This window comes from Hyaena hyaena, unplaced genomic scaffold (assembly GCF_003009895.1).
Source record: "Hyaena hyaena isolate Hyena2069 unplaced genomic scaffold, ASM300989v1 scaffold_771, whole genome shotgun sequence".
Taxonomy (NCBI): domain Eukaryota; kingdom Metazoa; phylum Chordata; class Mammalia; order Carnivora; family Hyaenidae; genus Hyaena; species Hyaena hyaena.
The window spans coordinates 325,970-351,569 of NW_024081402.1; the positions used below are offsets into that span (position 1 = coordinate 325,970).

Sequence of the window (25,600 nt, forward strand, 5' to 3'; positions counted from 1 at the left end):
TTCTTTCTCACCGGTCCTGAAACACAGTCATAATATACTTTTATCATGCACAAACTAAAGTGCCTAATGCCTTCCCACTCATAATTGGTGACCCAAGAAAATGTTAGAGTTACAAAAGTGTTTGTCACCTTGTCATGGATACCACAAGCTGTGTGAGGCTCAAAGTCAGCACCTCTGTAGTCTAGTAATCAGTAAATGTGCTCAGCTGTGTCTACTAGAAACAGAAAAGGGTGGATGTTTGGAGAAGTCTCACAAGAAGATAGCTAGTTTCTTAGCTTTTTAATTGTGGTAAAAAACAACATAACATAAAATTTACCATCTGCGTAAGTGTACAGTTCAGTACTGTTAAATGGATTCACATTGCTCTACAATACATCTCCAGAACTTTATCTTGCAAAATAAACTATCCATTGAACAACTTCTCTTGTCTTCTTTTCTCCCAGCCCCTGGCAACCACTATCCCCCTTTCTGTGTCTGTGAGTGTCACTACTTTCAGACCTTCCTTAAAAATGTGGCCATTTTCATGGGATGCTTGCCTGAAAGCTGGGTGAGGAGAGCTTCCAGGCTAGAATGTCTAGGGTGGTGCTGACCTCTCCTCTGTATCAGCTACATGTGTAGATCTGTTTCAACACTGTGCAAAGCTACCTGAGGTTAATGGAGTGCTTCAGGGCATTCTGCTGGACTCTGTTCTTACTCATCTGTGTTTCTGCTTCTATACCAACCTAGACGATGCCAGAGGAAGGCATCAAAAGAAAATCCGAAGCAAGACTCAGAATTACCTCAACTTGTATGCAGTGGAAGGTCTGCGCACCTTGTGCATCGCCAAAAGGGTGAGTGTATGCCCCTTCCACAAGTGCACATGCTGACCACTGCCCCCACAGTGCTCAATGCCTGCATGGGATTCATCATTGTGTCTCATGTAGGTTCTGAGTGAAGAAGAGTATGCCTGTTGGTTGCAAAGCCACTTAGAAGCAGAATCCTCCCTGGACAACCGTGAGGAGCTTCTCTTCCAGTCTGCCATTCGCTTGGAAACGAATTTGCATCTGTTGGGTAATTATGCACATGAGCATGAATTGCGCCAAGCACTATGAAATTTGCAGAGACAGTTCTGGATAGTGAGGTGACATGGCTCTAGTCTTTGGCAGCTCTGCACATGCAAACCTTGGTTAAGGAATTGCCTGGCCTGATACTAGCATGGCTCCCAGGACCAACCATCCTTGATTGAACATTCACACCATGGCCCTTTTCTTTTTTTTTTTTTTTTTAATGTTTTATTTATTTCTGAGAGAGAGACAGCATGAGCAGGGGAGGGTCAGAGAGAGAGGGAGACACAGAATTGGAAACAGGCTCCAGGCTCTAAGCTGGCTGTCAGCACAGAGCCCGACACAGGGCTCGAACCCACGAACTGTGAGACCATGACCTGAGCCGAAGTCAGACACTTAACCAACTGAGCCACCCAGCCGCCCCTCCATGGCCCATTTCTTGATGTTCCATGTACTGTCCCACCAGACACCCAGTGACAACACCTGAGTTGCCTCCCCTTAAACACTGCTTCCCACTATTTTTTTGAGAAATAGACATGAGGAACAAGGCTTCTCAACCATTGATCTTGAAGGAACTCCTTCCACCTCCTACCCCTAAGACAAAAAGAAATTGTTGGAGTCCATAAATGGCTGCACATTACGTCTTATGAATGTTTCTTTATTTTTTAATTTATTTTTTTAATTTACATCCAAGTTAGTTAACATATAGTGCAACAATGATTTCAGGAGTAGATTCCTTAATGTCCCTTACCCATTTAGCCCCTCCCACCAGTAACCCTCTGTTTGTTCTCCATATTTAAAAGTCTTTTATGTTTTGTCCCCCTCCGTTTTTATATGATTTTTGCTTCCCTTACCTGATGTTCATCTGTTTTGTGTCTTAAATTCCTCTTATGAGTGAAGTCATATGATATTTATCTTTCTCTGACTAATTTTGCTTAGCATAATACCCTTTAGTTCTATCCACATAGTTGCAAATGGCAAGATTTCATTCTTTTTGATAGCTGACTAATACTCCATTGTATATATATGCCACATCTTCTTTATCCATTCACCCATTGATGGACATTTGGGCTCTTTCCATACTTTGGCTATTGTCGATAGTGCTGCTATAAACATTGGGGTGCATGTGCCCCTTTGAAACAGCACACTTGTATCCCTTGGATAAATACCTAGTAGTGCAGTTTGCTGGGCTTTAGGTAGTTCTATTTTTAATTTTTTGAGGAACCTCCATACTGTTTTCCAGAGTGGCCGCACCAGTTTGCATTTCCCTCAGCAGTTCAAAAGAGATCCTCTTCCTCCTCATCCTCGCCAACATCTGTTGTTGCCTGAGCTGTTAATGTTAGCCATTCTGACGTGTGTGAGGTGGTATCTCATTGGGGTTTTGTTTTGTATTTCCCTGATGATGAATGGTGTTGAGCATTTTTTCATGGGTCAATTGGCCATCTGGATATGAATATTTCATAGATTCAATTTGGTTGAAAAGAAAATGAGCTCATTTTTACTAAAATGCTATTTGCTACTGTGTTCATATTAGTATTTGTAAAAGTATTTATTTTAATATTTAAAATATTTAACATTTGGTTTGTATTAAATTAGCTGAGTCTTTCTATGTGTGCTTCTGTGACCACATCATTTGTAATCATGCTGTATATACACGTACCCCATCCTGTAATGCTGGTAGTCAGATGGTATACCTAGGGCATGGAGAAACTGGAGTTCATCTCTTCATTTAATACAGAAAGGCTGTAATTCATTTGGCCTTGTTCCCTGAACAAAGGAATTGGGCTACCTTCATATCTATATATGCATACCTAATATAATATCTAATTAATATATTTAATAGCACAATATACACGCTTTATATGATATTCTTTTTTGCCTGTGATATCCTATAAGAGGACATGCACTGATCAAAAAAGGCCCAAGATCCAGAGGCCCAGAGACATCATGAGCAGTATTCCTGCTTAATTAATTAAATGAAATACTTGGAAACAGCTTTTTCTAGTCTGCCACATTTTGATTTACTGAGCATAGACTGTTCACATCTAGAACATGCTTCTCCAAGAGAGATAAGACCCTTGGGTGACGTGGGGGGATCCTGCTGGTCCTCCTGGTCTGAGGACAGGTTGTGCCTGTCTAACTTTTCTGACTCTTCACTGTGGGACACTTTCCCTGGAGAGCTCTGACTCTTGAATAGAGTAAAATTTGCCTTCCCAGTTCCTTCTTACAGTGGGCATTTGTCCCACCCTCTGGAGCAATGCAGATAAAATCTCTTCCCCTTTCAAGAGGGTAAGACCTTAACTGTTTGAGGATTTGGCTATGAGTCCCCAGTCTGTCCCTTCACCTGTATTATTTCACTCCTACCTTTCCTTCTTTCAGAGTCTAGGGGCATTGGCTTGGTTGTTCAGTCCTGGCTTTATCACTTACTAGCCATGAGAGCCTGGGCAAGTGACTGTCTTTTTGACATCTCAGTTTTCTACTGCTGGGTAATAATCCTGTGGGGTGCACAGAGGGGCTGTAGTGGAGTACTGAGCGAGATACAGGCACAGGATCCCATGCTTAGCAGCATGTGGCAATGAGTCTTACATCCTCCACATTTGTTACAGCCTGGCTGGCCTCTTCTATAAATTCCTTTTGGTCACCAGATATCCATTACCTCCCTTGTTCCCCATGCTGTATCTTTGTTAACATTTCCTGAATTTTTGACAACCCTAGAACACCCTAAGTTCATACTGAACTTGAAAGCAACTCACCTTCCTAGATCTTTTTCAAAGGAATTGCTTTCTAGCTTGGATTCTGTAATTTTACTTGGGCAACTATGTAAACATCTAAAAGTAGAATTTTCTACTTATCCCTGTTCCAGTTGTTGTTGTTAGTGTTGTTGTTGTCGTTGTTGTTGGGGCCTGGTCAATGTCTTGGCTGGTAGAGTTTTTCAGAATCCTTACTCAGCCACATTCCACGTCATCCATCCTGAGGTGGATGCTTCTCTCCAGGGGTATGTTAGATGGCTCTGAGATGAATCAGTGAACTGCCCCCAGTGGGCACCAGCAGTATCCTGAAGTCTATTCATACCTGCTGTTGAGAGCCTATTCATACACTTTCAGAAATTTTGCAGTCATTGTTTGCTGTTCACATAAATTTTCAGGAATTTTGCATAGGTTTTTTTTTTCTTAAATAGTTTATTGTCAAGTTGGTTTCCATATAACACCCAGTGCTCATCTCAACAAGTGCCCTCCTCCATGCCCATCACTAATCCAGTGAAGAAATGGGCAGAAGATATGAACAGACACTTCTCCAAAGAGGACATTCAGATGGCCAACAGACACATGAAACGATGCTCAGCATCCTTCTTCATCAGGGAAATACAAATCAAAACCATACTGAGATCCTACCTCATGCCAGTCAGAGTGGCTAAAATGAACAAATCAGGAGACTCTAGATGCTGGCGAGGATGTGGAGAAACAGGCACCCTCCTCCACTGTTGGTGGAAATGTAAACTGGTGCAGCCCCTCTGGAAAACAGTGTAGAGGTTCCTCAAAAAATGAACACTAGAACTCCCCTATGACCCAGCAATAGCACTGCTAGGAATTTACCCAAAGGACACAGGAGTGCCGATGCATAGGGGCACATGTACCCCAAAGTTCATAGTAGCACTCTCAACAATAGCTAAAACATGGAAAGAGCCTAAGTGTCCATCAACTGACGAATGGATCAAGAAGATGTGGTTTATCAAGATGTAGAATACTACATGGCAATGAGAAAGAATGAAATATGGCCATGTGTAGCAACATGGATGGACCTTGAGGGTGTTATGCTGAGCGAAATAAGTCAGGCAGAGGACAGCTACCGTATGTTTGCATGTATAGGAGGACTAGGTGGAACTTAATGGAGGACCATGGGGGAGGAGAAGGGAAAAATAGTTGGGGAGGCGATGGGCATAGGTTTTTGATGCTCTTGGTCACTTCACATCAGCTAAGGTGCGTTTATTTGCACCACAGAAATGGGAAAATGCAGCAAATCAACTTCCCTCCTGTTAGCTGGTTGTTAAATACTTCACATCTCCTGTAGCCCAAAATATTTATGGTTCAGATGATGAAGCCTGAGCTGGAGAATGGGAAAGCCACCACCTTAGGATTTACCATAGCCTTATCCACAGTCACCGTGCTCCAGCTTCTCAGATTCATTTTTGAGAAGTGTGTAGTAAACGGTTTATATTTTTAATAACCCAAAGCCAAATACCCCTTTCTAAATCTTGTCATTTAGGTTCTTTTATTAAGTAACATCAGAGAACTACAAAGGAAGGGTCACCATTTATACTGTGTTCTTGAAATTTTCTTTTCCATAATGTTCTGGCCAAGAGCCTAAATTCAAAGAACAATGTTCTGTGCACCTTCCCCAGCACTCCTGTTTGTGTTTCCAGATGTCATCTGAAACTCCTCAGTTGGTGAAATCTTCTCCCCTCCAATGAAAAGCCACCTGACATTTCATCACAGTGAAGCATATTGGCACTTGAACCCTACTACCTGCCTTTGTTATAACACTCAAAATGCCAGGTTTTCCCAAGGCTGAGTGTAGAGAGCTGGCATTTACTCTGAGTCACACAGATTACATTACTAATAAGCTACCTTAGAGAGCTGAAGAAAGACACTGTGTTTCTTGATAATTTTTAAAGGACTGTCCCCTGAGATTTTTCTTTATCCTCTGCCATTTTTCATGCTGAGATAGACATCCTTCCCTAGCTGTTTTTCTGAGTTCAATAATATTCTCTGTTTGATTCAAACTTGTATGTAGAGTTTAGGATGGGTCCAATGACCCAGTCAGGGCCCAATACTTTGGCCAGTTAGCTCCTGAAATGAAGATAAAGTTAGCTTCTGAAATAACACCTTTGTTTTTAAGGTGTTAGATTTTTCCCTAAAGGACTAGAATGTATCCGTGAGACCTTCCTTGCTTTCTTTTCTGTTGGATATTTATCAAGGAGCTCTGGCCAAGCAGACAGTATTCAAAGATGGGGAGTCACAAATCCCTTCTGTAAGAAGTTGCCATCTAGTAAAGAGTGGGTAACCAATTGAGTTAGACACAAGGTACTGCTCAGTAATGGAAGTTATCCTAGAGTAGCCATGCAGGTCAGATGTTTGGAGCATGAAACATACAGTGCACAGAATGCTAGCTCTTCCCTCACTAACTCCCTCCCTCACCTTAGCTTTCCACATCTATATGGTATGGGTGGGTAACTGTAGTACTCACACCTTAGGGATGCTGTAGAAATTTTTGCCTGGCAATTAGTAAGCCATCAAGCTTAGCCATTATGATGATTCCATAACCATTGTTATTATTAAGTATGAACAAGATATTTTGAATACACAGAGACAGTCATGATCATCCATCGTCCTTTCCCCAGATATCTGGGAACATATCCTAGCAGAAGTGATACTTAGGATGCACTGGAGGATGTTGTCAATTCTGTTGGATAGTGAAAATAGGGAGCCAGAGACCTAGAACACACACACACACACACCATGCTAGCACCCAGGGAGCTGCAGAAGGGGAGAAAGGCCAAGACCAGAGGGCCTTCCATTGCCTGGATTGTCAGGGATGTGCTCACAGTGAGCATGGAACATAGCATGGTTTTATTCTGAAGCAGACTTTGAGACCCACACCCCTGTCTAGTCCTTCTCCTGAGGGCTCCATGATTCAGGCTGAGGCCAGCCTGGGTACAATATTTCCTTCTCCTTTCTGTGCCCTTCCCAAGTTCCCACTTAGACTTCTAGGACATTCAAAGGAGAAATAGGCCCAGGTCCAATACACTGCACAGGCTGCATGAGATAGAAGAGAGAAGGCTGCCACTTACCCCTGAGGGGGCTTCTGAGGAGGCACCACCCAGAGCTGGTGATGCTCTGTTTCCTGAGCTCAGCGCTGTCTACACAGGTGTATGATTTATGAAAGTACATCGTAGGGTATATTTAAGAAATGCATGCCTTTTATAAGTGTATTATACCTTGACTCTACCCTCCCTGTACCTGCCAATTTATCTGTTCTAGGAGGAGAAAGGGAAGTGGTGTCTGTCTTTATCATTTCAGGCTGCCATTACAAAACACCACGGACTTTGGCAGGTTAAATAACAGACATTGATTTCTCACAGTTATGGAGGCTGGGAGTCCCATTTCAAATTACTGGCCATTTTGGTTCGTTAAAGGTCTGTCTTCCACTTCTCCAAAGAGGACATCCAGATGGCCAACAGACACATGAAACGATGCTCAGCATCTCTCTTCATCAGGGAAATACAAGTCAAAACTACACTGAGATACCACCTCATGCCAGTCAGAGTGGCTAAAATGAGCAGAACAGAGAACTCTAGATGCTGGCGAGGATGTGGTGAAACGGGCACCCTCCTACACTGTTGGTGGGAATGTACAGCCCCTCTGCAAAACAGTGTGGAGGTTCCTAAGGAAACTAACAATAGAACTCCCCTATGACCCAGCAATAGCACTGCTAGGAATTTACCCAAGGGATACAGAAATGCTGAGGCATAGGAGCACATGTACCCCAATGTTCATAGCAGCACTCTCCACAATAGCTAAAACATGGAAAGAGCCTAAGTGTCCATCAGCGGACGAATGGATCAAGAAGATGTGGTTTATCTATACCATGGAATACTACATGGCAACGAGAAACAATGAAATCTGGCCATGTGTAGCAACATGGATGGACCTTGAGGGTGTTATGCTGAGCGAAATAAGTCAGGCAGAGAAAGACAAATACCATATGTTTGCACATATAGGAGGATTAGGAGGAACTTAACTAAGGAACAGGGGGAGAAGAAGGGGGGAAATGGTGGAGGAAAGGGAGAGAGGCAAACCATGAGAGACTCTTGAATGCTGACAAAAACTGAGGACTGATGGATGTGGGGGGGAGGGGGGATGGGCATGGAGGAGGGCACTTGTGGGGATGAGCACTGGGTGTTATGTGGAAACTAATTTGACAATAAACTATTTGTAAAAAAAAAAAAAAAAAAAAAAAAAAAAAAAAATAAAAAAAAAAAAAAAAAAAAAAAAAGGTCTGTCTTCCTGGTTTGCAGATGGCTATCCTCCTTCTGTATCTTTAAATGGTAGAGAGAGATCATCTCTCCTGTGTCTCTTATTATATGTGCACTAAGCCCATTCATAAGTATTCCACTCTTTTGACCTAATCACCTCCCCAAGGCACCACCTCTTTTTTTTTTTTTTAATATTTTTTATTTATTTCTAGGAGAGAGAGAGACAGCGTTGAGCAGGAGAGGGTCAGAGAGAGAGGGAGACACAGACTCTGAAACAGGCTCCAGGCTCTGAGCTGGCAGTCAGCACAGAGCCCGACGTGGGGCTTGAACCCACGAACAATGAGATCATGACCTAAGCGAAAGTCAGACGCTTAACCGACTAAGCCACCCAGGCGCCCCTCCAAGGCACCACCTCTTAATGCCATCACCATGAGGGTTAGGGCTTCAACCTGTGAGTTTTGGGGATAGTGGTGCACATTCAGCCCATAGCACCCTCTTATCACAGGGAACAGTATGGTATAAAAGAGAAAGGCAGGGCTGATGAGGAGTCCTCAGTCAATGCTGTACTACTAGAGGGGAGATACAGACCATCTCATTATGTTGGCAACAGTAACAAAACTGAGGCTGGCCTGGAGAGCATCTTTCAGCACTGAGTAGATTCGTTCCAATATACAGAGCCCTACATAGGGAAAGCCACTGCTTATTAATTACATTTATGGAGACAGTACCTTCTGGATAACCTTGCTTTCAAGAAATAATGGGCTTGTGTGGTCTGTTTTGACAGCTAATGGTAAGCATTGCTGAGAACAAATAATGTGGATGTCATTCACCAAAAGTTTTACATGGAATGGATAATTTTCAAAGGTTTTTTATCCTTCAGAATAAGGTCATTACAAACATCTCCCCAAAAGATTTGTTTCCACATGATCTATTAAGTTAAAAATTAGCTGCATGTTAAAGCATTGGAAGTGCTTTCTTGGCAAATAAACAAAGAATTGTGTTTAGTGAGTCCATTATTCTGACTCATTCTCGACTGTGTCAATTGAGAGAGCTGTTGAAAGGGCTCACCACTGTCCTAAAATGATGAATTATCAAAGAGTGCTTCCACATGAGACTGGCCTCAAGCTAGTCTCAGTCTGTGGGGTTATGCCAACATCTTTGGTGTGTTGGTGATGGCATTCGTACCCCATCAGGGTCTGAGGGCACGTGAGGAGGGGGCTTACATACACTGTTGCACATTTGACCAGGTGCTACCGGGATTGAAGACCGCCTACAGGAAGGAGTCCCAGAAACCATTGCTAAATTGCGTCAAGCAGGCCTGCAGATTTGGGTTCTCACCGGTGACAAACAAGAAACAGCCATTAACATTGCATATGCCTGCAAACTGCTGGACCATGATGAGGAAGTCATCACCCTGAATGCTGAATCCCAGGTATGTAGGTTTCCAGGAGCCCATGCTTTACCTGGGGCAGCTTCATACCCAACTAGCCCCCACAGCAACAGGAATGTCTTCTGTTTCTGGCAACTGCTGTGAGACAAGTCTTTGCCCTCTACCTCTGTTTACACCTATGTTGTATTGTCATTGTCTAGGAAGGTGTGGAATTTGCTGGAATTTCTTAATTTCAAAGGGATGTACATCTGGACTTTATTAATGCTAAGTTTGATTTGTTTTTCCCTGACCTATCCATGTCAACAACATTGGAGAATTCTTCTATGAGGTCACATGAGCCAGGGAACCAGTCCATTCAGCACTGATGTACTCAGGACAGGATCAATTGTCTAATGGATATCCCACTGTACACTGAGGGTTTTGATCCAGTCACATTTATCTATTTAAATCCTCAAGTATGTAGGGATTATCGACTTCTCATAAAGCCCTGGTCTGGACTCCTTGAGTGAGTTCCTACTTGAAACATCTTTTTGAAATAGATGATGAGGTGCAGTACGTCAACTTTTCTTTTAAAAAATTTTTGTAAATTTTTTTAATGTTTATTTATTTTTGAGAGAGAGACAAAGAGAGAGACAGAGTGTGAACAAGGGGAGGCACAGAGAGAAAGGAGACACAGAATCCAAAGCAGGCTCCAGACTTTGAGCTGTCAGCACAGAGCCTGATGTGGGGCTCAAACTCACAAAGTGTAAGATCATGACCTGAGCCAAAGTCCGATGCTTAACCGACTGAGCTACCCAGGTGCCCCTAATAATATTCTTTTAATATTTATTTATTTTTGAAAGAGAGAGAGATAAAATGCACATGAGTGGGTGAGGGGCAATGAGAGAGGGAAACACAATCCGAAGCAGGCTACAGGCTCTGAGCTGTCAGCACAGAGCCCAACGCAGGGCTTGAACTCACAAACCATGAGATCATGACCTGAGCCAAAGTCTTCTCTCACTAACTTTTCTAAATACCAGAGGTCCTTAATAAGCACTTGCCGAACACAACTGGATTTTCAGGGTGTATTGGAGGATATTGATTGCTTCCCCAGTGAGCTCACTGTCTATAAAGGGCCAAGAACTACATGTCTACCCTGGAGTGTGTTTGTTCTTGGAAACATTTGTCTTTCTTATGTCCCCTGACCCCTCAGGTTCCCCATTAAATTTTCCTATTTCTGGAATTCAGATACAGTTTTGGAAGGGCATTGCCAATAAAAGCCTTTTTTATGCTTTTTAAAAAATTTATTTCCCTGGTCAACTGGAGACTTTAGGGAAACACTGATAATTACACTTCCTTAGAGGATAATATAGCAAAGACTTTTAAAGGGCTTTGTACCTCATGAGAAAACAAGAAGGCTGAGTAAAGGCCTCAGAGAGCCATGGAGAAGTACATATAAGGCTGTCTTACCAGCTAGCAGGTTAGCCACATACAGTCAGGCCTTCCAAAGTGAAGATATTCCTATATATATATTATATATTCCTATATAACCTCCACGTAGTAAAATGGGCAATAAAATAGAATCTTATCAAAACCCTACACAAGCTCATCCTCTTCAATGTGGAAAGTCTTCATCTTCAACTAACTTCCCAGTTTCAGGAGAGAAGGCTTCTGGGCAGAGCCTGCAGCCTGGTACTCTTGAGATTATCAGACTATGAGTGTCAAGGAAGGTAAACTAATCTGTGGCTGTCCTCTCATGTCCATTTCAGGAGGCCTGTGCGGCCCTGCTAGACCAGTGCCTACACTACGTGCAGTCCAGGAGCCCCCGCAGTGCCCCTGAGAAGACCACAGACAACGTGAGCGTGGGGTTCTCCCCTCTCTGCCCGCCCTCCACGTCCACCACCTCTGGCCCCAGCCCGAGCCTCGTGATCGATGGGAGAAGTCTGGCCTACGCCCTTGAGAAAAACCTAGAAGACAAATTTCTCTTTCTCGCTAAGCAGTGCCGGTCAGTCCTTTGCTGTCGCTCAACACCTCTGCAGAAGAGTATGGTGGTGAAACTGGTCAGAAGCAAGCTCAAGGCCATGACTCTGGCCATAGGCAAGTATCCAGGCTAGCCAGGCAGGGCCCTGTGTGAATGAGTATCCCCCATCTTGTGCAGCTGCTTCCTCTGGATTCATCCTGCATTTTCTGCTCCTTCTATGCTATCCTGTAAGATGGGAAAACACTTCCTTGCTCTTTTTCCTATTCATAAAATCACACCCGATGCAATAAAATAGGCAGCCTGTTTGAAATACAAAATGTGTATTGAAAACCACAAAATATGGTAGCAACAGTTTTAGCTATATATAGGAAGCCAGTAATACAATGGTGGTCTAAGAAGACAGAATTTATATACTGTTTCCTGCAAGATGGAAGACTAGAGATCTGCTATTCCTGGCAGCCTCGGCCACAGCAGAGCCCTGCATGCTAACCATTACCCCAGAATACCTTAGAAAGAAGGTCCTTTGCAGGTATTTCTGGTCACTGTGAGCCTACTGGAGTCCCAAGACTCCATAATGCTGCAAGAGCCCAGAGACTTGATGGTGATCAGAATTCCCATTGCCTCCTTTCCTTTGAACTTTGCTGATTGTTCCAAGACAAGCATGTCATTAAATGAACCTATCATAAGCACGTGAATAGTTGCTAAATCTTACATCATTTCTTTAAGGATTGTGCATCTAATGGTGGCTTTTCCTTGTAGACTGTTGGCCTGGAGAGCCTTCTAGGCTTCTCTCCAGTGCTACTTGGTTCTCACCTGTCTCCTCCCAGGGCATCATCCCCACTCACATCTGGTTGTGATCTGGTCTCCAGCCAGGTTCAGGGACTCAGCACCATTTGCTGGTGAGGGCTGGGAATGACTGCAGGTAGCCTGGGGAAAGGAGTGATCTCCTTGACCCCTAGATATCAAAATTTTTGGTCTCCCTGAATATAGAATGCATACCTAGGTGAGAGTTTGTTTTGAAATAAAGGGTCCTCACTAATCAATAATAATTGTAGTTTTTTTTACAAAAGGTCTGTGACAGCCCCTCCTTGTTGATGTGGTGATTACTACCCTCTCACATTAGGACAGAGTTGAGGTTGGTGTAGAACCTGGGTCTGAGGTCGGGGGGCCTTAATGGGGTTGTCATGAAGACAGCTCTGTACATCCTGAGGGTTGTGGTAACCACTAAGGGGAGTGAGATGATCACAGATGTGAATACATGTTGAACTATGACTCCCTGGTGCAGGCTGTGGGAAGTCCCCATGCATAGGCCCTTTCCAAGGGAGGCTATCACTGTACTACCTTTGCCCCCATGTGTCTAGAGTGGCCTTCAGAGCTCCCCGAGCAAGTGTTGTAGGTGCTGAGGAGTGTTCAAGCTGAGTGCAGGCTTCTCTGAGCAACTCTCAGTGGTGACATGAGGACCATGTCTCCTGGCAAGGTTGATGTAAGACATGAATGAGTAAACTACATTTTCAAAGCTTGATCAGTGCCTGGCTCAGTCACTGAATCACTGATGTATGGTATTCATTTTTTAAAAATGGAGGTAGAGTCTTGGTTGGTTACAAAGAAAAGAAAAAACAAAATAGAATCTCAAAAGGGAAAGGGAAAGTAATTACCCATCAGGACTTTGGCTCATTTCTTTGACCATGAGTGAAAGCATTGATGGCACCTATTCCCAGATGTCTAGGAGTTAATAATATAGAGAACATTGTTACCTACCATATCTCACTTTGATTGGGACATTCTGGGAAAAGCTGCAGAGATGTTACTACTTCACAGAATTTCAGTTGTGTCAATTTCAGTATTGACTAATCACTCATGTTGGGCCAGTGCAATAAAGAAAAGAAAAATCCTAGGACAGAGATATTCTGTAGCCACATTATGGATCACTATAACTTGTGTATCTGCACTTTTTGCACATTTGAAACTTGGGAAGTACTCTGGGATTTGAGCCCTTCTACTGCCCCATTCCAAGAATGGTAATTGTCGCTTAGTGACAAAGACTTGTAAGTCTCTGCTTGCTTTTCCCTGAAGGTACTGAGAGCTCTGACCTATGTTTTATGTTCCTAACCATTTTCTGTCACCAGTTTGACTGAACAAATAGAAGTTCTTCTTTATCACATCTTTAAAGGGTCCACGGCATACACAATAGCTAATAAGCTAACTGGTAATCAGTGTACAAAAAGAGCTCTACAGTTTACTGGGCATAATTTAACCTCCTTTGTTCAGTTCAGAAAGCCAGCCACTCATGTTAGCATGAATTAGAATAGACTTGACTGATGCTGTACATCAGATAAAGGCTAGAGTTCGGTAAGTAATAATAATGATGATGATAGCATCTTTATTATGGCAGACATTGTGTTAAGGGCTCTCTGTATAGGTATATGAGTCAATAATGTAGAGTAAATACTAAGTAAAATGGTTACCATGTGAGCCTGCTTTCTGAAACATCTCTTGATATGATAGGCAATACCATACCTCACACCATGTTTTTTTCTGACAGCTTAACTCAATTTTCCTGGGGCAGACTCTGCACTGCCTCTTCCTCACTCATCCCCATGACCCTTTCACAGGACTCAGCCCAATAGGGACCCCATGAAGATCCGTCAAGCCGTTTGATTCTGTGCACCTCAACTCAAACGATTCTTCCTGCCTATGCTGTTTCTAGGAGATGGAGCCAATGATGTCAGCATGATCCAGGTGGCAGATGTGGGTGTGGGAATCTCGGGCCAGGAGGGCATGCAGGTAAAGACCGATCAGGCCTGTTCTATATGTCCAAGTGGCCCACTGGCATACCTTGCCATGAACTTTGTCCAACAAGCAAAAGGGTTGACCTTTAATAAAATATGAATGTTGTAAGCCAGTAGTAGAAGGTGGAAGGTAGCTAGCTCTTCATGTGTATGAAGAGTAAAAAGCTTTGCCTATGTCTATAAGTATATTTTTGTGAAATAAGTGAAGCAGAGTGAGGAAAGGTGAGTCATCACCTTTTCTCTGGCTATTTGCGGCTCATCCTTGGAAGGGATATTTTGCTGTTCCTGAACACTAGAGATAACCATTTGAAAAAATGAATCAGTTGTAGGACTTTCGGAATCTGGTATAAATATGGAAACTAGCCATCTTGACTCACATGAAAATTAGTCTCTGTCTTTTTCATTTGTCACTATGTTGGTTCTCAACATGTGACTCAGATGTTGAACAACTGAGTTAATTAAAATAACTTTCTTCTGGATGTAGTATCACAACAATTTCTAACATTTAAGTTTGAGTCATGACATTTTTTTAACTTGCTGAAGACTTTAGAGAACAATCTATCCTGTTTTCTTCCCCTAAAAAATCCAGATGTAGGTTACCATTTAGTAATTGGTTGGTTCATTAATTGTTGCAATCAGTAATTAGTCGTTGAATACTTACATGTGCCAGGCCTGTGCAGAACTCCTTAATTTCCTTATGTGATGTGAAAATAACAGTAAGATGGGAAGTTCTGAGCTAGAAACACAGTATTTCCCTCTTGGCCCATCCTCAACACATACCTTACTCTCCTACTCTCATCTGACCTGAGTCACTGTGCTCTGTTATTTGTGTGGTTTTAATTTTTCCATGAAACTAAAAATGAAGCCCAGGGTTGGTCCCATCCCTGCCTTTTAGCACTGTGTGCCCAGGGGAAGGAGGTAGGGTGGTGAATGGATGAACATAGTCATAATAATTAGTTCATTTTGACATTTTCATTATCACCTCCATTGCATCTGTTCCATATAGCAAAAATCTGAACAGGGCAGTGCCTCTAAATAGTATATGGAAGAGAAATGCACCAAGTAAATACATTTTGTATGAAAGAAGGTCAGGTTTGTGGATTGGGAAGGGACCGAGCTGCCACCACTACTCACTTACTGAAGGCAGGGGCAATAGAAATCCATGATTCAAACCATACGAGTAGTGATGGGAACAGTCAAGCTATAGGGCACATACTGAGACAAAGTTTTGAGTGGGTATAACTTCTAGGTAGGATGTTGTTGGACACTTCTGCATTTATTTAAAGCCACACTTCTTATTGAGGATGTATTAAGTAAGATGATGATAAGGCCTGATACCTTTTCTTATTGTTCTAAGTGCTCAGGTTCCCAGAGAATATTTCCCTTCTTGCATTTTAGTCCAGTAAGCAAAGGTGAGCCCTTTGGAAGATGGACTTTATGGGATGCTGTGGTAACAGTGACACTGGGGATCTGAGCAGATTGAGAATGGGTGAGAATGTTTGGAGCTTCCAAGCTTATCCAAGATGGGAGAAGCTATCCTAGTTGGGCAAAGGAGATCCTGCATCTCCAAGAAGCTTGGTCTTCATGGGGTCATCTGGTTCACCATGTTTATTGAACATTTCATGGGGCCAGGAACTGACTCAGAACTCAGGATTCAGGTTGATCACAACCTCTACTATCCTGGCTCTCATGGAATGTCCAGAAAAAAGCTGGGAAGACAGATACGTATTTTAAATGTTCATAAATAGTCACAATTTTAATAAATGCTGTCAAAGAGAAAAACTAGTTTCTGCATGGAGGATCTAACTTAGCTGGGAGCCACCTTGACAGAAGGACAAGTGGTGGGTTTGGGGCCTAGATTTGGAGGCAGAAAAGAATAGCAGAAGGCTGGAGATGAATACACAAAGCCCTCCAAACCCAGTGATGACAGGAAAAGTACAGAAACAGGATTTGCCTTGAAATCCTTAGCTTTTGATTCAGAAAGCAGACATTCAAAGGCTTCACACTTTTTTGCATGTATAATAACATTATTCTGATTCACAGAATGGACTACATCAAGCATGATCTACTAATTTCTAGGAGTTATTTGACTATAGGGAAATAAATGAAGCAGACTTACATTTTTGTATTGAACAATCCCCCAAAGATAGGCAGAAATCTGTCTCTTCCTGACATTTTCTTTGACTCTTTTTCCCAAATAGAGAAATTCATTATATGGTGGGGTCTAAGTTATTGTGGGTGCAAAAGATGCAATTTGGATGGCATTTATCTGGCCCAGTTAGTTTAATTGTATACAGCATGATGCTAAATGAAGTGAGAGGAAGCTTCCACCCCCAGTCATCTTTCCTGTCCATGGAGGAAACCTGCTATCCCCACTCTCTTCTGGGTGGAGTGGACACCCATTGCCCTTTAGCAGCTTCTTGGGACTGGGTTATGTGAAGGCCTGCAGAGCCATGGGCTTGGCCTTGCTAATCACGTGTGGCTTCTGAGGAGAAGGACCCAAAACATACCTACCAGGATGGGCAACTGCCAGGATGCATACAAAAGGGGCAGCTTTGGTTCATCTCGGGGTTGAGATCCTAATATGAATAAAACATCAAAGGCTGGAGAATAGCAGGGAAACGGTGCATCTCTGGGTTTTTGTTTTTGATTTTTGCTTGTTAATGGAAGCATGGGAAAACAAAAACTTGGAAAATCAATTACATATATTTTAAATCTTAAATGAGTTCTATAAAATGATATCCCTGAGCTAGAGCACTTGTTGAGATTGATTTTTTTTTTTTAATTGAGGGAGATAATAAGGGAAATCATGGTAAAGTGAGCCTTGGCCAGTCACACATACATTGTGTTTGAAACTGGATTTATCCATGCATGTTTGCCTTGTATTTGGGGAAGATAGGACAGATCTTAGGTGGAATAAGGTGTCAACAATAACAGGGACTTCTCTCCCTTTCAAGGCAGTGATGGCCAGTGACTTTGCAGTGCCGAGATTTCGATACCTTGAGAGACTCTTAATTGTTCATGGACATTGGTGCTATTCCCGACTTGCCAACATGGTGCTGTACTTCTTCTACAAAAATACAGTAGGTATTTGAAACTTCTGGTTTCTAGTGTTTTTGAATCAAAGAGCCTTAGCTGAGATTTATTGGACCATCACCTGAATGTGGCCAGCAGGCCATCCCAAGGCTTCATGTCGGTTTCATCCTCCTCAGTCTTTGTGAACTTCCCCCATTCCTGGCCTGGCTTTGCATCCTATGAGCTCAGAAATCTAACTCACAGGCACATGAGAGTAACTGCTCCTTTAAGGAAGTAAGTTGTGGAAACAGATGGATCAAATAAGAATGCCCACTTACTGCTTTATAGTAAGTGGGGGGAATCATGAAGTACAGTGGTTTGCACAAGGTCCCATAGCTAGTGAATAGTCAAGGCAGCATTTAACCCCAGTTCATATGTCTCCCAACTCTTAACCCCTCTGTTAATGTGTTTCTTAGGAGCAGACTGCTGAGGTGTCCACAGACAGGAGTCCTCTAATCAGTGCTCACTCTACAGCAGTCAGGGAAATCCAGTGACAAGTAGAAGTGTATTGGCAGTCCTGGAATCAGAATGACAGGACTTAGTTATGCCCTGATCCCAGTATTGAACAGCCTCTGTTGAAACATACCCACACTGGGCCAGTGTGCCAGGCCCCTAGGTAGAATGCAGGCTTAGGGCCCAGGGAATGGGGCCACCAATAGGGTCTTGCCACGTTCTCCTGTGCTGGTAGGGCAGATGTGCCCCCTTCTGTCCAGCTCAATCTATAGTTGACCCTCCCATTGGGTCATGCCCAAGCTGGCTGATGACAGTTCTGTCTCTCCAGAGGCTCTAATCCAGGGCCCTTCTCTACTTCATGTTGATCCTAACTCTTAGTTCTTTAATACTAAGTCTTTGGCAGACAAACATCTTTTTCCATAGCCCTCCAGGATGGATGCCATGGCCATTTCTGAACCTGCCTTTCTTGTAGGTGAGGGATAGACATTCTACTATGAAGTTGCTGAGTGGGTAGATGTTGCTCTTGTCTCTAATAGCTTGTGACTGAATGTACAAATAGACAAAATAAACTCTTGGTGTAAGCGATCTTTCAGGGTAGTCCCACTAATCGACCACAGGATACCACAATTCCAGTGTCAATGTCCTATACTCTTCACTGTACAGAAGATTTTTATCTTGATGAGGTCCCAATAGTTTTTCTGTTTCCCTTGCCTCTGGAGATATGTTGAGTAAGAATTTACTATAGCCTATACTCTTCTGGAAAAGAACAAAATAAACAATAACATGAAAGATATATTTCTTATTTCCTTCCCATTAATTCCATTTAAAAATAATGCTAAGTCTAAACTGCCATAAGTGTGCCTCTTGTTCATGTTCTTGTTTGTTCTGGAGATTTAGACCTACCTATCTTTCCCAACCCTCTTATCCCCTCACCCTCACCCTCACTCATTTTCAAAATGTCTTCTAGCAAAATGAATACAGATACTCAGGACCAGTCAGGGCATGTCTGATTGGTAAGTAGGGTCCTGGAAATTAATTCAGATTAGGTTCTGCCTAGGATTCTGTCCAATCAATTCTGTGTCACGCTGCCTTTGGCCTTGCCTGTTTTCTTCAACCACCTGGCATTACATCCCTAGAACTGAGGCCCCCATTCATGTTGCAAACTTAGAAGTTCCTAGTTCCCAAAGAGGTGAATGGGTGCGTGAGTACAGATGAGTGGGGCTGGGCAGATGGCACCCTAGCTCTGTTTCTGTCATTAATTAGCTGTGCAATCTTGAGCAAGTTATTTGCTTTCTAGGGATTTTTCTGATTGTTTTCTGAAAACAAAACATGGGAGTTGAGCACTGCTGTCTCTAATTATTCATGAAAATTTCTCAGGCTGAGGGAAAGAAATTCACCATTTCAGTTGCAAATGAGTGCCAGAATCACTACCTGAAGGGGCACAGCCTCCAGCCTGCCATGATGAGTCTGTCTTTGTGGAGGGAATGGAAGGAGGAGGTGCATGTCTTAATTACATATAAGATACAGGGCCTCTGTTAACAAGCTCTTAATCTGGTTGAGAAGTGCAAAGATAATCACCCTGCCTCCCAAAGTGAGAAATCATTAGTTTTAGGAGAGAAGGAAAGTTTCCATAGTAAAAATAGTTTGGGAAGAAGGCTTTTTGGTACTATAGGGGGGGAAAAAAATCTCAATTATTTAAGTACTTTTCCTCCTCTTTCTCTTGACTCCAGTTGCTCATTGATGACTCATTAGGCTGAGCCTGTGGGGGTGGGTGAAAGTCAGCCATGGGAGTGAGAAGGGAAGAAAGTCAATGAAAAACGCAAGTTTGTAAGTTTTCAGCATGGAAGGGAAAAGTTGCATTAAGTCATAGACTGAAACAGGACTTGGAAGAAATGCATCATTTTTTTCTGATCTTCAGAGCTAGCCATTTTCAGGTCCAGAAACCAAAGCTCAGAGAAGTTAAGTGACTGAGTCAAAGTCAGCAGGAGACAGTGACAGCTCCAGAATCAAAACCCAAGCCATTACCTATGGTCCCCAGCAGAGAATGTTCTTCTTCCACCATGTTCTGTCCTGGAAGTGTCGATGTCTTCCAGGCCCAGACCCACAAGTACTGAACTAGTTGGGTTTATTACTCATACAATGACCATAGTCAAGTCACTTAACATATTGGACCTGAGTTTCCTTTTCTCTAATTGGAATAAATACACTGGCCCTGCTTGAACCTCAGAGAAAATAGCTGTACTGTTAACTATAACAACAACAAATCATAAGTGAGTACCTCTTGTGTACAATTTCTTGTAAGCATTTTAAATACAACAACCCACAGATAAGTACCATTGGGATGCCCATTTCATGGACAAGGACACTGAGGTAGAAAGGGGTTAAATGATCTGTGCCAAATTGTACAACTGATAAGTGTAAGTGCTTTGCTATCACTAAATTGCCATGCCCTCATGTAAATACACTCAAGCCACTGATGTTCGGTGATAGGGGGAAGAGATCCACACAACTCCTACTGAGCATGGACTTGAAGAGGCTGTTAAACCTCCCGGTCCTCACTTTCCTATTTAGCAAAACGGAGGTAGATGTAAGAACCAGTGATAATAACTACAGCTCACTGCCAGCAGAGTGCCTGGGTGTATATCAGGTCTTGGTCAAGGCAGCAGTGTTAGTAGCATCACTGACTTTGCAGTCATGCTTATATGTGTCCTATTGCTGTGGGAATCAATAATTGCCTGCTGTTTCTCATCAGAAAGGGTATGTGACTAAAGAGAGAGGCAAGATCTGGGATGTAGCACAGGAAGGTTTGGTTTAGGATCACAGAAGAGAGGTGGTAGGGAAGAAGCTGCAATGGGTGAAGAACACAGCTGACCCTTTTGAAATGTGAACAACCCTAAACCCTGCTGGACTTTTATGAGGAATTCTTCTGCTCAGCTGGGCTTTATCTCAGCTGCCCATGGGAACAAGATATAAGGAATTTGTCCTGTGGAGTTAAGGGACTTTCAGGAAAGGCCTAACCAGCACTTTCATAAGTGCTCAGTAAATGCTTGTTCCATCCAGTTTGCATTTCTTATAGGCTAGTACCAGTGTCATCTCTCCATGGGCTCTCCTTGGAAGTTTTCATCTCCCATTGCTGGTCCTTCATGCTCAAGGAAATGAGGAGGGAGAGACAGAGGGCAACAGGGGTAGGGCTGTCTTTGGAGGAAATTGTTGTCAATAATTTCAATCTTTTTAGTCAAATTTTGCAAAACTCTTAGATCCTTTGGATGAGAATCTGCAGGGACAGCTAAGAATTGCTTATCCCCATTCTTCCTTTCTTGATTTCAGATGTTTGTGGGCCTCCTGTTTTGGTTCCAGTTTTACTGTGGCTTCTCAGCATCTGCCATGATTGACCAATGGTATCTGATCTTCTTTAACCTGCTCTTCTCGTCACTTCCCCAGCTTGTGACTGGGGTGTTGGACAAGGATGTGCCAGCTGATGTGCTGCTGACTGAACCACAGCTCTACAAGAGTGGTCAGAACATGGAGGTGAGGTTCTCCTCCTGTACCCACTTCCTATCTCTTGACCGTCCCACCCTCCATGTTCACTTTACAGAAAGTGGAAGTCTCCACACCTCCCTTTAAATGGACACCCTGGGAGAAATTGTTAGAATTTTGGAAAATGACCAGTGGGAGGTGAAAAATGGATTCTGTCTACTTGATTGTCCTGTGCATTAAGTAGAGCAAGGTTATTGGTTGGAGTGATGATATACTGTATACTGGTATATGCATATGTCCAAACCCATCAAGATGTGTACATTAAATACGTGCAGCTTTTGTGTATCAATTTACCTCAATAAAGCTTAGAAAAGAAAAAAAGAGGGAGCTTTAAAGAAAAAATATAGTGAGGTGAAAACTGTATCTACACTATGAATCCCCAAGAGCTCAAGGAAAATCCACTTGGAATTGAAATCAGGGCCAGGTGGCTAGCTCCTGAGCAGGGATTTTTCTAGTTTCTTTTTTTTCTTTGCTTTTCTTTTTTTTTTCTTTTTCTTCTTCTTCTTCTTCTTTTTTTTTTTTTTTGATTTTTTTTTAACATTTATTTATTTTTGAGAGATAGAGACAGAGCACAAGCAGGGGATGGGCAGAGAGAGAGATACAGAATCTGAAGCAGGCTCCAGGCTCTGAGCTGTCAGCACAGAGCCGGATGCAGGGCTCGAACAACAAACCATGAGATTGTGACCTAAGTCAAAGTCAGATGCTTAACCCACTCAACCACCCACATGTCCCAGAGGAGGGCTTTTTCTAAAACAACCTCTTATGCCCCACCCACAGTGTGATTTATTTTGAATGGGACTTAACCAGAAGATAAACCCATGGAGAAAACATTGAGAGAATAAGTGAATGCAAACAGATATAAATACATGTTTACATCACATAGATTGACATGCTAATTACCAGTTAGTCTACCACCATTTAAAGTAGGCCTTCTAAGTGTTTCTCCTTGCTAGTTGGAATCATCATATGTATGACAGTGGAATAGACCTCCCTATCTCTTACAACAGTGTCTAATTGAAAATTTGTTTACTTTTGAGTTCACTTCCCCTGATCACCCTCATTGACACTGAGTTCCCCTTGAGGCAGGTCCGGGGGAGGGAGAGATGGGGGTTGGGCTGCAGGGTAGGGGCTACTAAGGGTTTGGCTGATAAGGAGGGCCTCTGATTGTTACCTGTCAGTGTGGAAATTCCTGCGCTCAGCTGGGCCTCCTATCCTCAGCTTGTGGGCTGAGGCTAGCCTAGGGAACCAGACACAGGACATTTGTCCTGTGAAGCTAGGGAACTGAAGGAAGGGCCTAGCCAGCACTTTCTTAATTGCTCAGTAAATGCCCATTCAGTCCAATCTACATTTCCTGCAGGCCAGTACCAGCCCCAGTTGCTCAGGAACTCAGAGTCCAGTACACATTTTGTTCCCCAGTTAATGAAGGCTTGATTAGTCCATATCAAGGTCATTTTTGCCATCAGTGTACAGCTTTTTTATTTTAACATTAAATATACCCATAATCTAATTTTTAAAAACTCACTTTTCAGAAACATTTTAGGAGACCCACCAACAGAGGGTGCAAAATCCTTACAGAGTAGGAGTAGAGGGACTCAAATTGGAGCAAGATGTCCAGAATTTGAGCTGCTATGTCTACCCTAGGAAAATGCTCCCCACAGGCTTTAGAAAGTGGTTTTATCTGTCTACTGTAGGCCTAGAACTACTGTAGCTGGTCTTATGTACGATGCTCTCAGTGATCAACTCAGCTGGATGCCTCTGCAGACACTTGTGTTGTGTTTTTTCCTCAGGCCTCTGGGACTTCATGCACTGAAAGTCCTGAATTAGCAAGTTGCCCTAAGGTGCTTATCTTGTGCATTAATGGCCCTGTAGCTACTGGAAAACATCATTTGAAGAGATGTACACTTCCCTGTAATCTTGCTTATTTTTGTGTCTCAGGAATATCGGCCACGCACGTTCTGGTTAAACATGGCTGATGCTGCCTTCCAGAGCCTGGTGTGCTTTTTCATTCCTTACCTGGTAAGTTGGCACCTGGCACAGTCTTTCTTATCAGCTTCATCCAGTGAACCACAGACACAGGATACTGCTGTCTTTCAGGCCTACTATGATTCGGACACAGATGTGTTTACCTGGGGGACCCCCATCACGGCAATCGCGCTGTTCACCTTCCTCCTGCACCTTGGTATTGAAACCAAGACCTGGGTAAGTGCTTTGAGTATGATCCCAAGGGGTACTGATGCTGCAGGCTCCACACTCCCAGGCAGATTCCATGACTTCTAGAAGGTTTCTGAGCAGACAGGTTACTGCAATGTTAGCCTCACTGTGGAGAAGGAAAATAAATACATGGGCCTGACATATGTATGGAGCCCCTAGTGTGGGTACTGTTGCAGCCTGACACAAACACTTTACCTGGGCAATATTAAACTCCTTCCTGCCCTCTCTCCCTTCCTCCTCCACCTCATGCCCGCCCCCCCCCTTTCCCTCTCTCCATTCCTTCATATCCCTGACTTCCATCTCCCTATGTCCAGGCTGGTCCATCAATGCTGAAGACTTCATCAAGGCCTCCTGGCTGCCTGTGCCAAAGACCTGTGGTTTTACTAAGCCCTTAGAAAAGCCACACTCTCACGGACGACTAGTGCATTTTTATTGAAATAAAAGTCCTATCTTTCTCTTTTCCTCTTAGACCTGGCTCAACTGGATAGCTTGTGGCTTCAGTATCCTTTTATTTTTCACTGTGGCTTTGATTTACAATGCTTCTTGTGCAACGTGTTATCCTCCGTCCAACCCTTATTGGACTATGCAAACATTACTGGGTGACCCCGTGTTTTACTTGACTTGTCTCATAGCACCTGTTGCTGCACTGCTTCCCAGGTGGGTATCAGGGACTGTGTCCCTCGAGTTCTAAGTGAGCTCTGAGAGCATTCTCAGGCCTATGTTTTTGCAATGTACAGGTTTCAGAAAACTCAAAGGCACTACCCACAGATGACTGTTTTTTACATGCTCTTTCCAGATTGTTTTTCAAAGCCGTGCAGGGGAGCCTTTTCCCCACCCAACTTCAGCTGGGACGCCAGCTGGCCAAGAGGCCCCCTAAGAAAGTCATTGCTCCCAAAGAGACCTTTGCTCAAGGACACCTTCCAGGAGAACCCAGAACTGAATCGTCTGAACAGAGGAGCATCAGTACCTCTGGATCCCTCTCCCAGGACTGCACCTCACAGGCATCTTGGCATATGCAGCGGCCAGCCTGCTCTCCAGAAGCTCGTGGGGAGCCCAATGTGGTGGACATGAACGTGCCTGTAAGGGAGGACATTCTGCTAGAAGGGCTGAGCAGTCAGGCTCCGGGGTCCTCCATGCCAAGGGAGGCTATCCTGGAAGGGTGTCCTGGGGACTCCAAGATGAAACCCACCAGCACCAGTAGGGCAGCCCCCCTGTCGTCCATTTTTAGCCTGCCCAACTTCAGCTCATTCAACTGGATTTCCCCCTTCTCACTGGTCAATGGGCTAGGAAGTGTCTTACAGTTTTCTCGAAGTAGTTTACAGATGGACAAGAGGGATAGCGAGTTCTTGCCTAGCCCGCCTCAGCCAGACCAGGATCTTTGTGGCTTAAGTGGGCAGACCACCAACTACTTCTAGGAGCATCTTCCAGGGACTGCATCTGATGGCAGTAGCAGTGAAAACCTTGAAATAGCCTCTTTTTTATATAACTTAGATGTTAATATTATTTATGTTTATTATTTGCACAGAAGAGTTCTAGTGAGATGTATTTTATGTTTCCAGGGCTAACACAGGAAATAAAAGGTACCAAAAAGAAAATTTATTTTTTAAAACTTCTAAGTAGAATATATTGAAAAGGAAAATAAGAGCTTTAACGTATATAAAAGTTTAAAGAAAAGAAACACTTGAAAAGTGTGCTTAGATTTATTTTTTCATCTCATTTTATAAGAAAATGCAATATAATTGATTTTCTTCAACATGCATGACCTTGGTTTTCCCCACTTAAAAATGTGTGTGTGAGCTCAGTAAATCTCGGGTGGGTATGGACAGTAGTGATGGGAGAAGATGGGACAAGTATGCAGCATCTCTGTCTTTGTCCCCTGTTCCCTTGCTCTGCCTCTGCCAACCTGGGGGAGCTGGGCTTCACTTCACCCAGAAAAGGGAAAGAGAGAATGTGTGTGTGGAGTTCATCCCAACATTGAAGTCTACTCAGGCATTCTGTAAAGATCACTTTATAGGTATTGTAGGTATTACAGTCCCTATGTAGGGTCTTGCCTGTCAAAATCAAAACAAACAATAAACAACTTTCACTTTGCAAAGAGAACCTGTCCTG

General features: G+C 43.2%; 1 protein-coding gene across 3 annotated transcripts in view; it reads left to right on the top strand.

The window, feature by feature from the left end:
• ATP10A (ATPase phospholipid transporting 10A (putative)) overlaps positions 1 to 25,136 on the top strand; it is a 188,480-nt gene extending 163,344 nt beyond the window's left edge. Inside the window, exons 11-22 of one of the 3 annotated variants that reach the window (XM_039218644.1) lie at positions 727 to 830; positions 924 to 1,050; positions 9,324 to 9,508; positions 11,215 to 11,542; positions 14,134 to 14,210; positions 17,173 to 17,298; positions 21,071 to 21,271; positions 23,216 to 23,296; positions 23,375 to 23,479; positions 23,961 to 23,991; positions 24,124 to 24,148; positions 24,288 to 25,136. In XM_039218644.1, coding sequence (XP_039074575.1) covers positions 727 to 830; positions 924 to 1,050; positions 9,324 to 9,508; positions 11,215 to 11,542; positions 14,134 to 14,210; positions 17,173 to 17,298; positions 21,071 to 21,271; positions 23,216 to 23,296; positions 23,375 to 23,479; positions 23,961 to 23,991; positions 24,124 to 24,148; positions 24,288 to 24,906 — 2,009 coding nt within the window. In that variant the 3' untranslated portion in view covers positions 24,907 to 25,136. Of the gene's footprint in view, positions 1 to 726; positions 831 to 923; positions 1,051 to 9,323; positions 9,509 to 11,214; positions 11,543 to 14,133; positions 14,211 to 17,172; positions 17,299 to 21,070; positions 21,272 to 23,215; positions 23,297 to 23,374; positions 23,480 to 23,960; positions 24,149 to 24,287 lie in introns of all 3 variants that reach the window. The other 2 variants (XM_039218645.1, XM_039218643.1) reach the window with 2 other exon arrangements.
• The last annotated feature ends 464 nt before the right edge of the window (positions 25,137 to 25,600 follow it).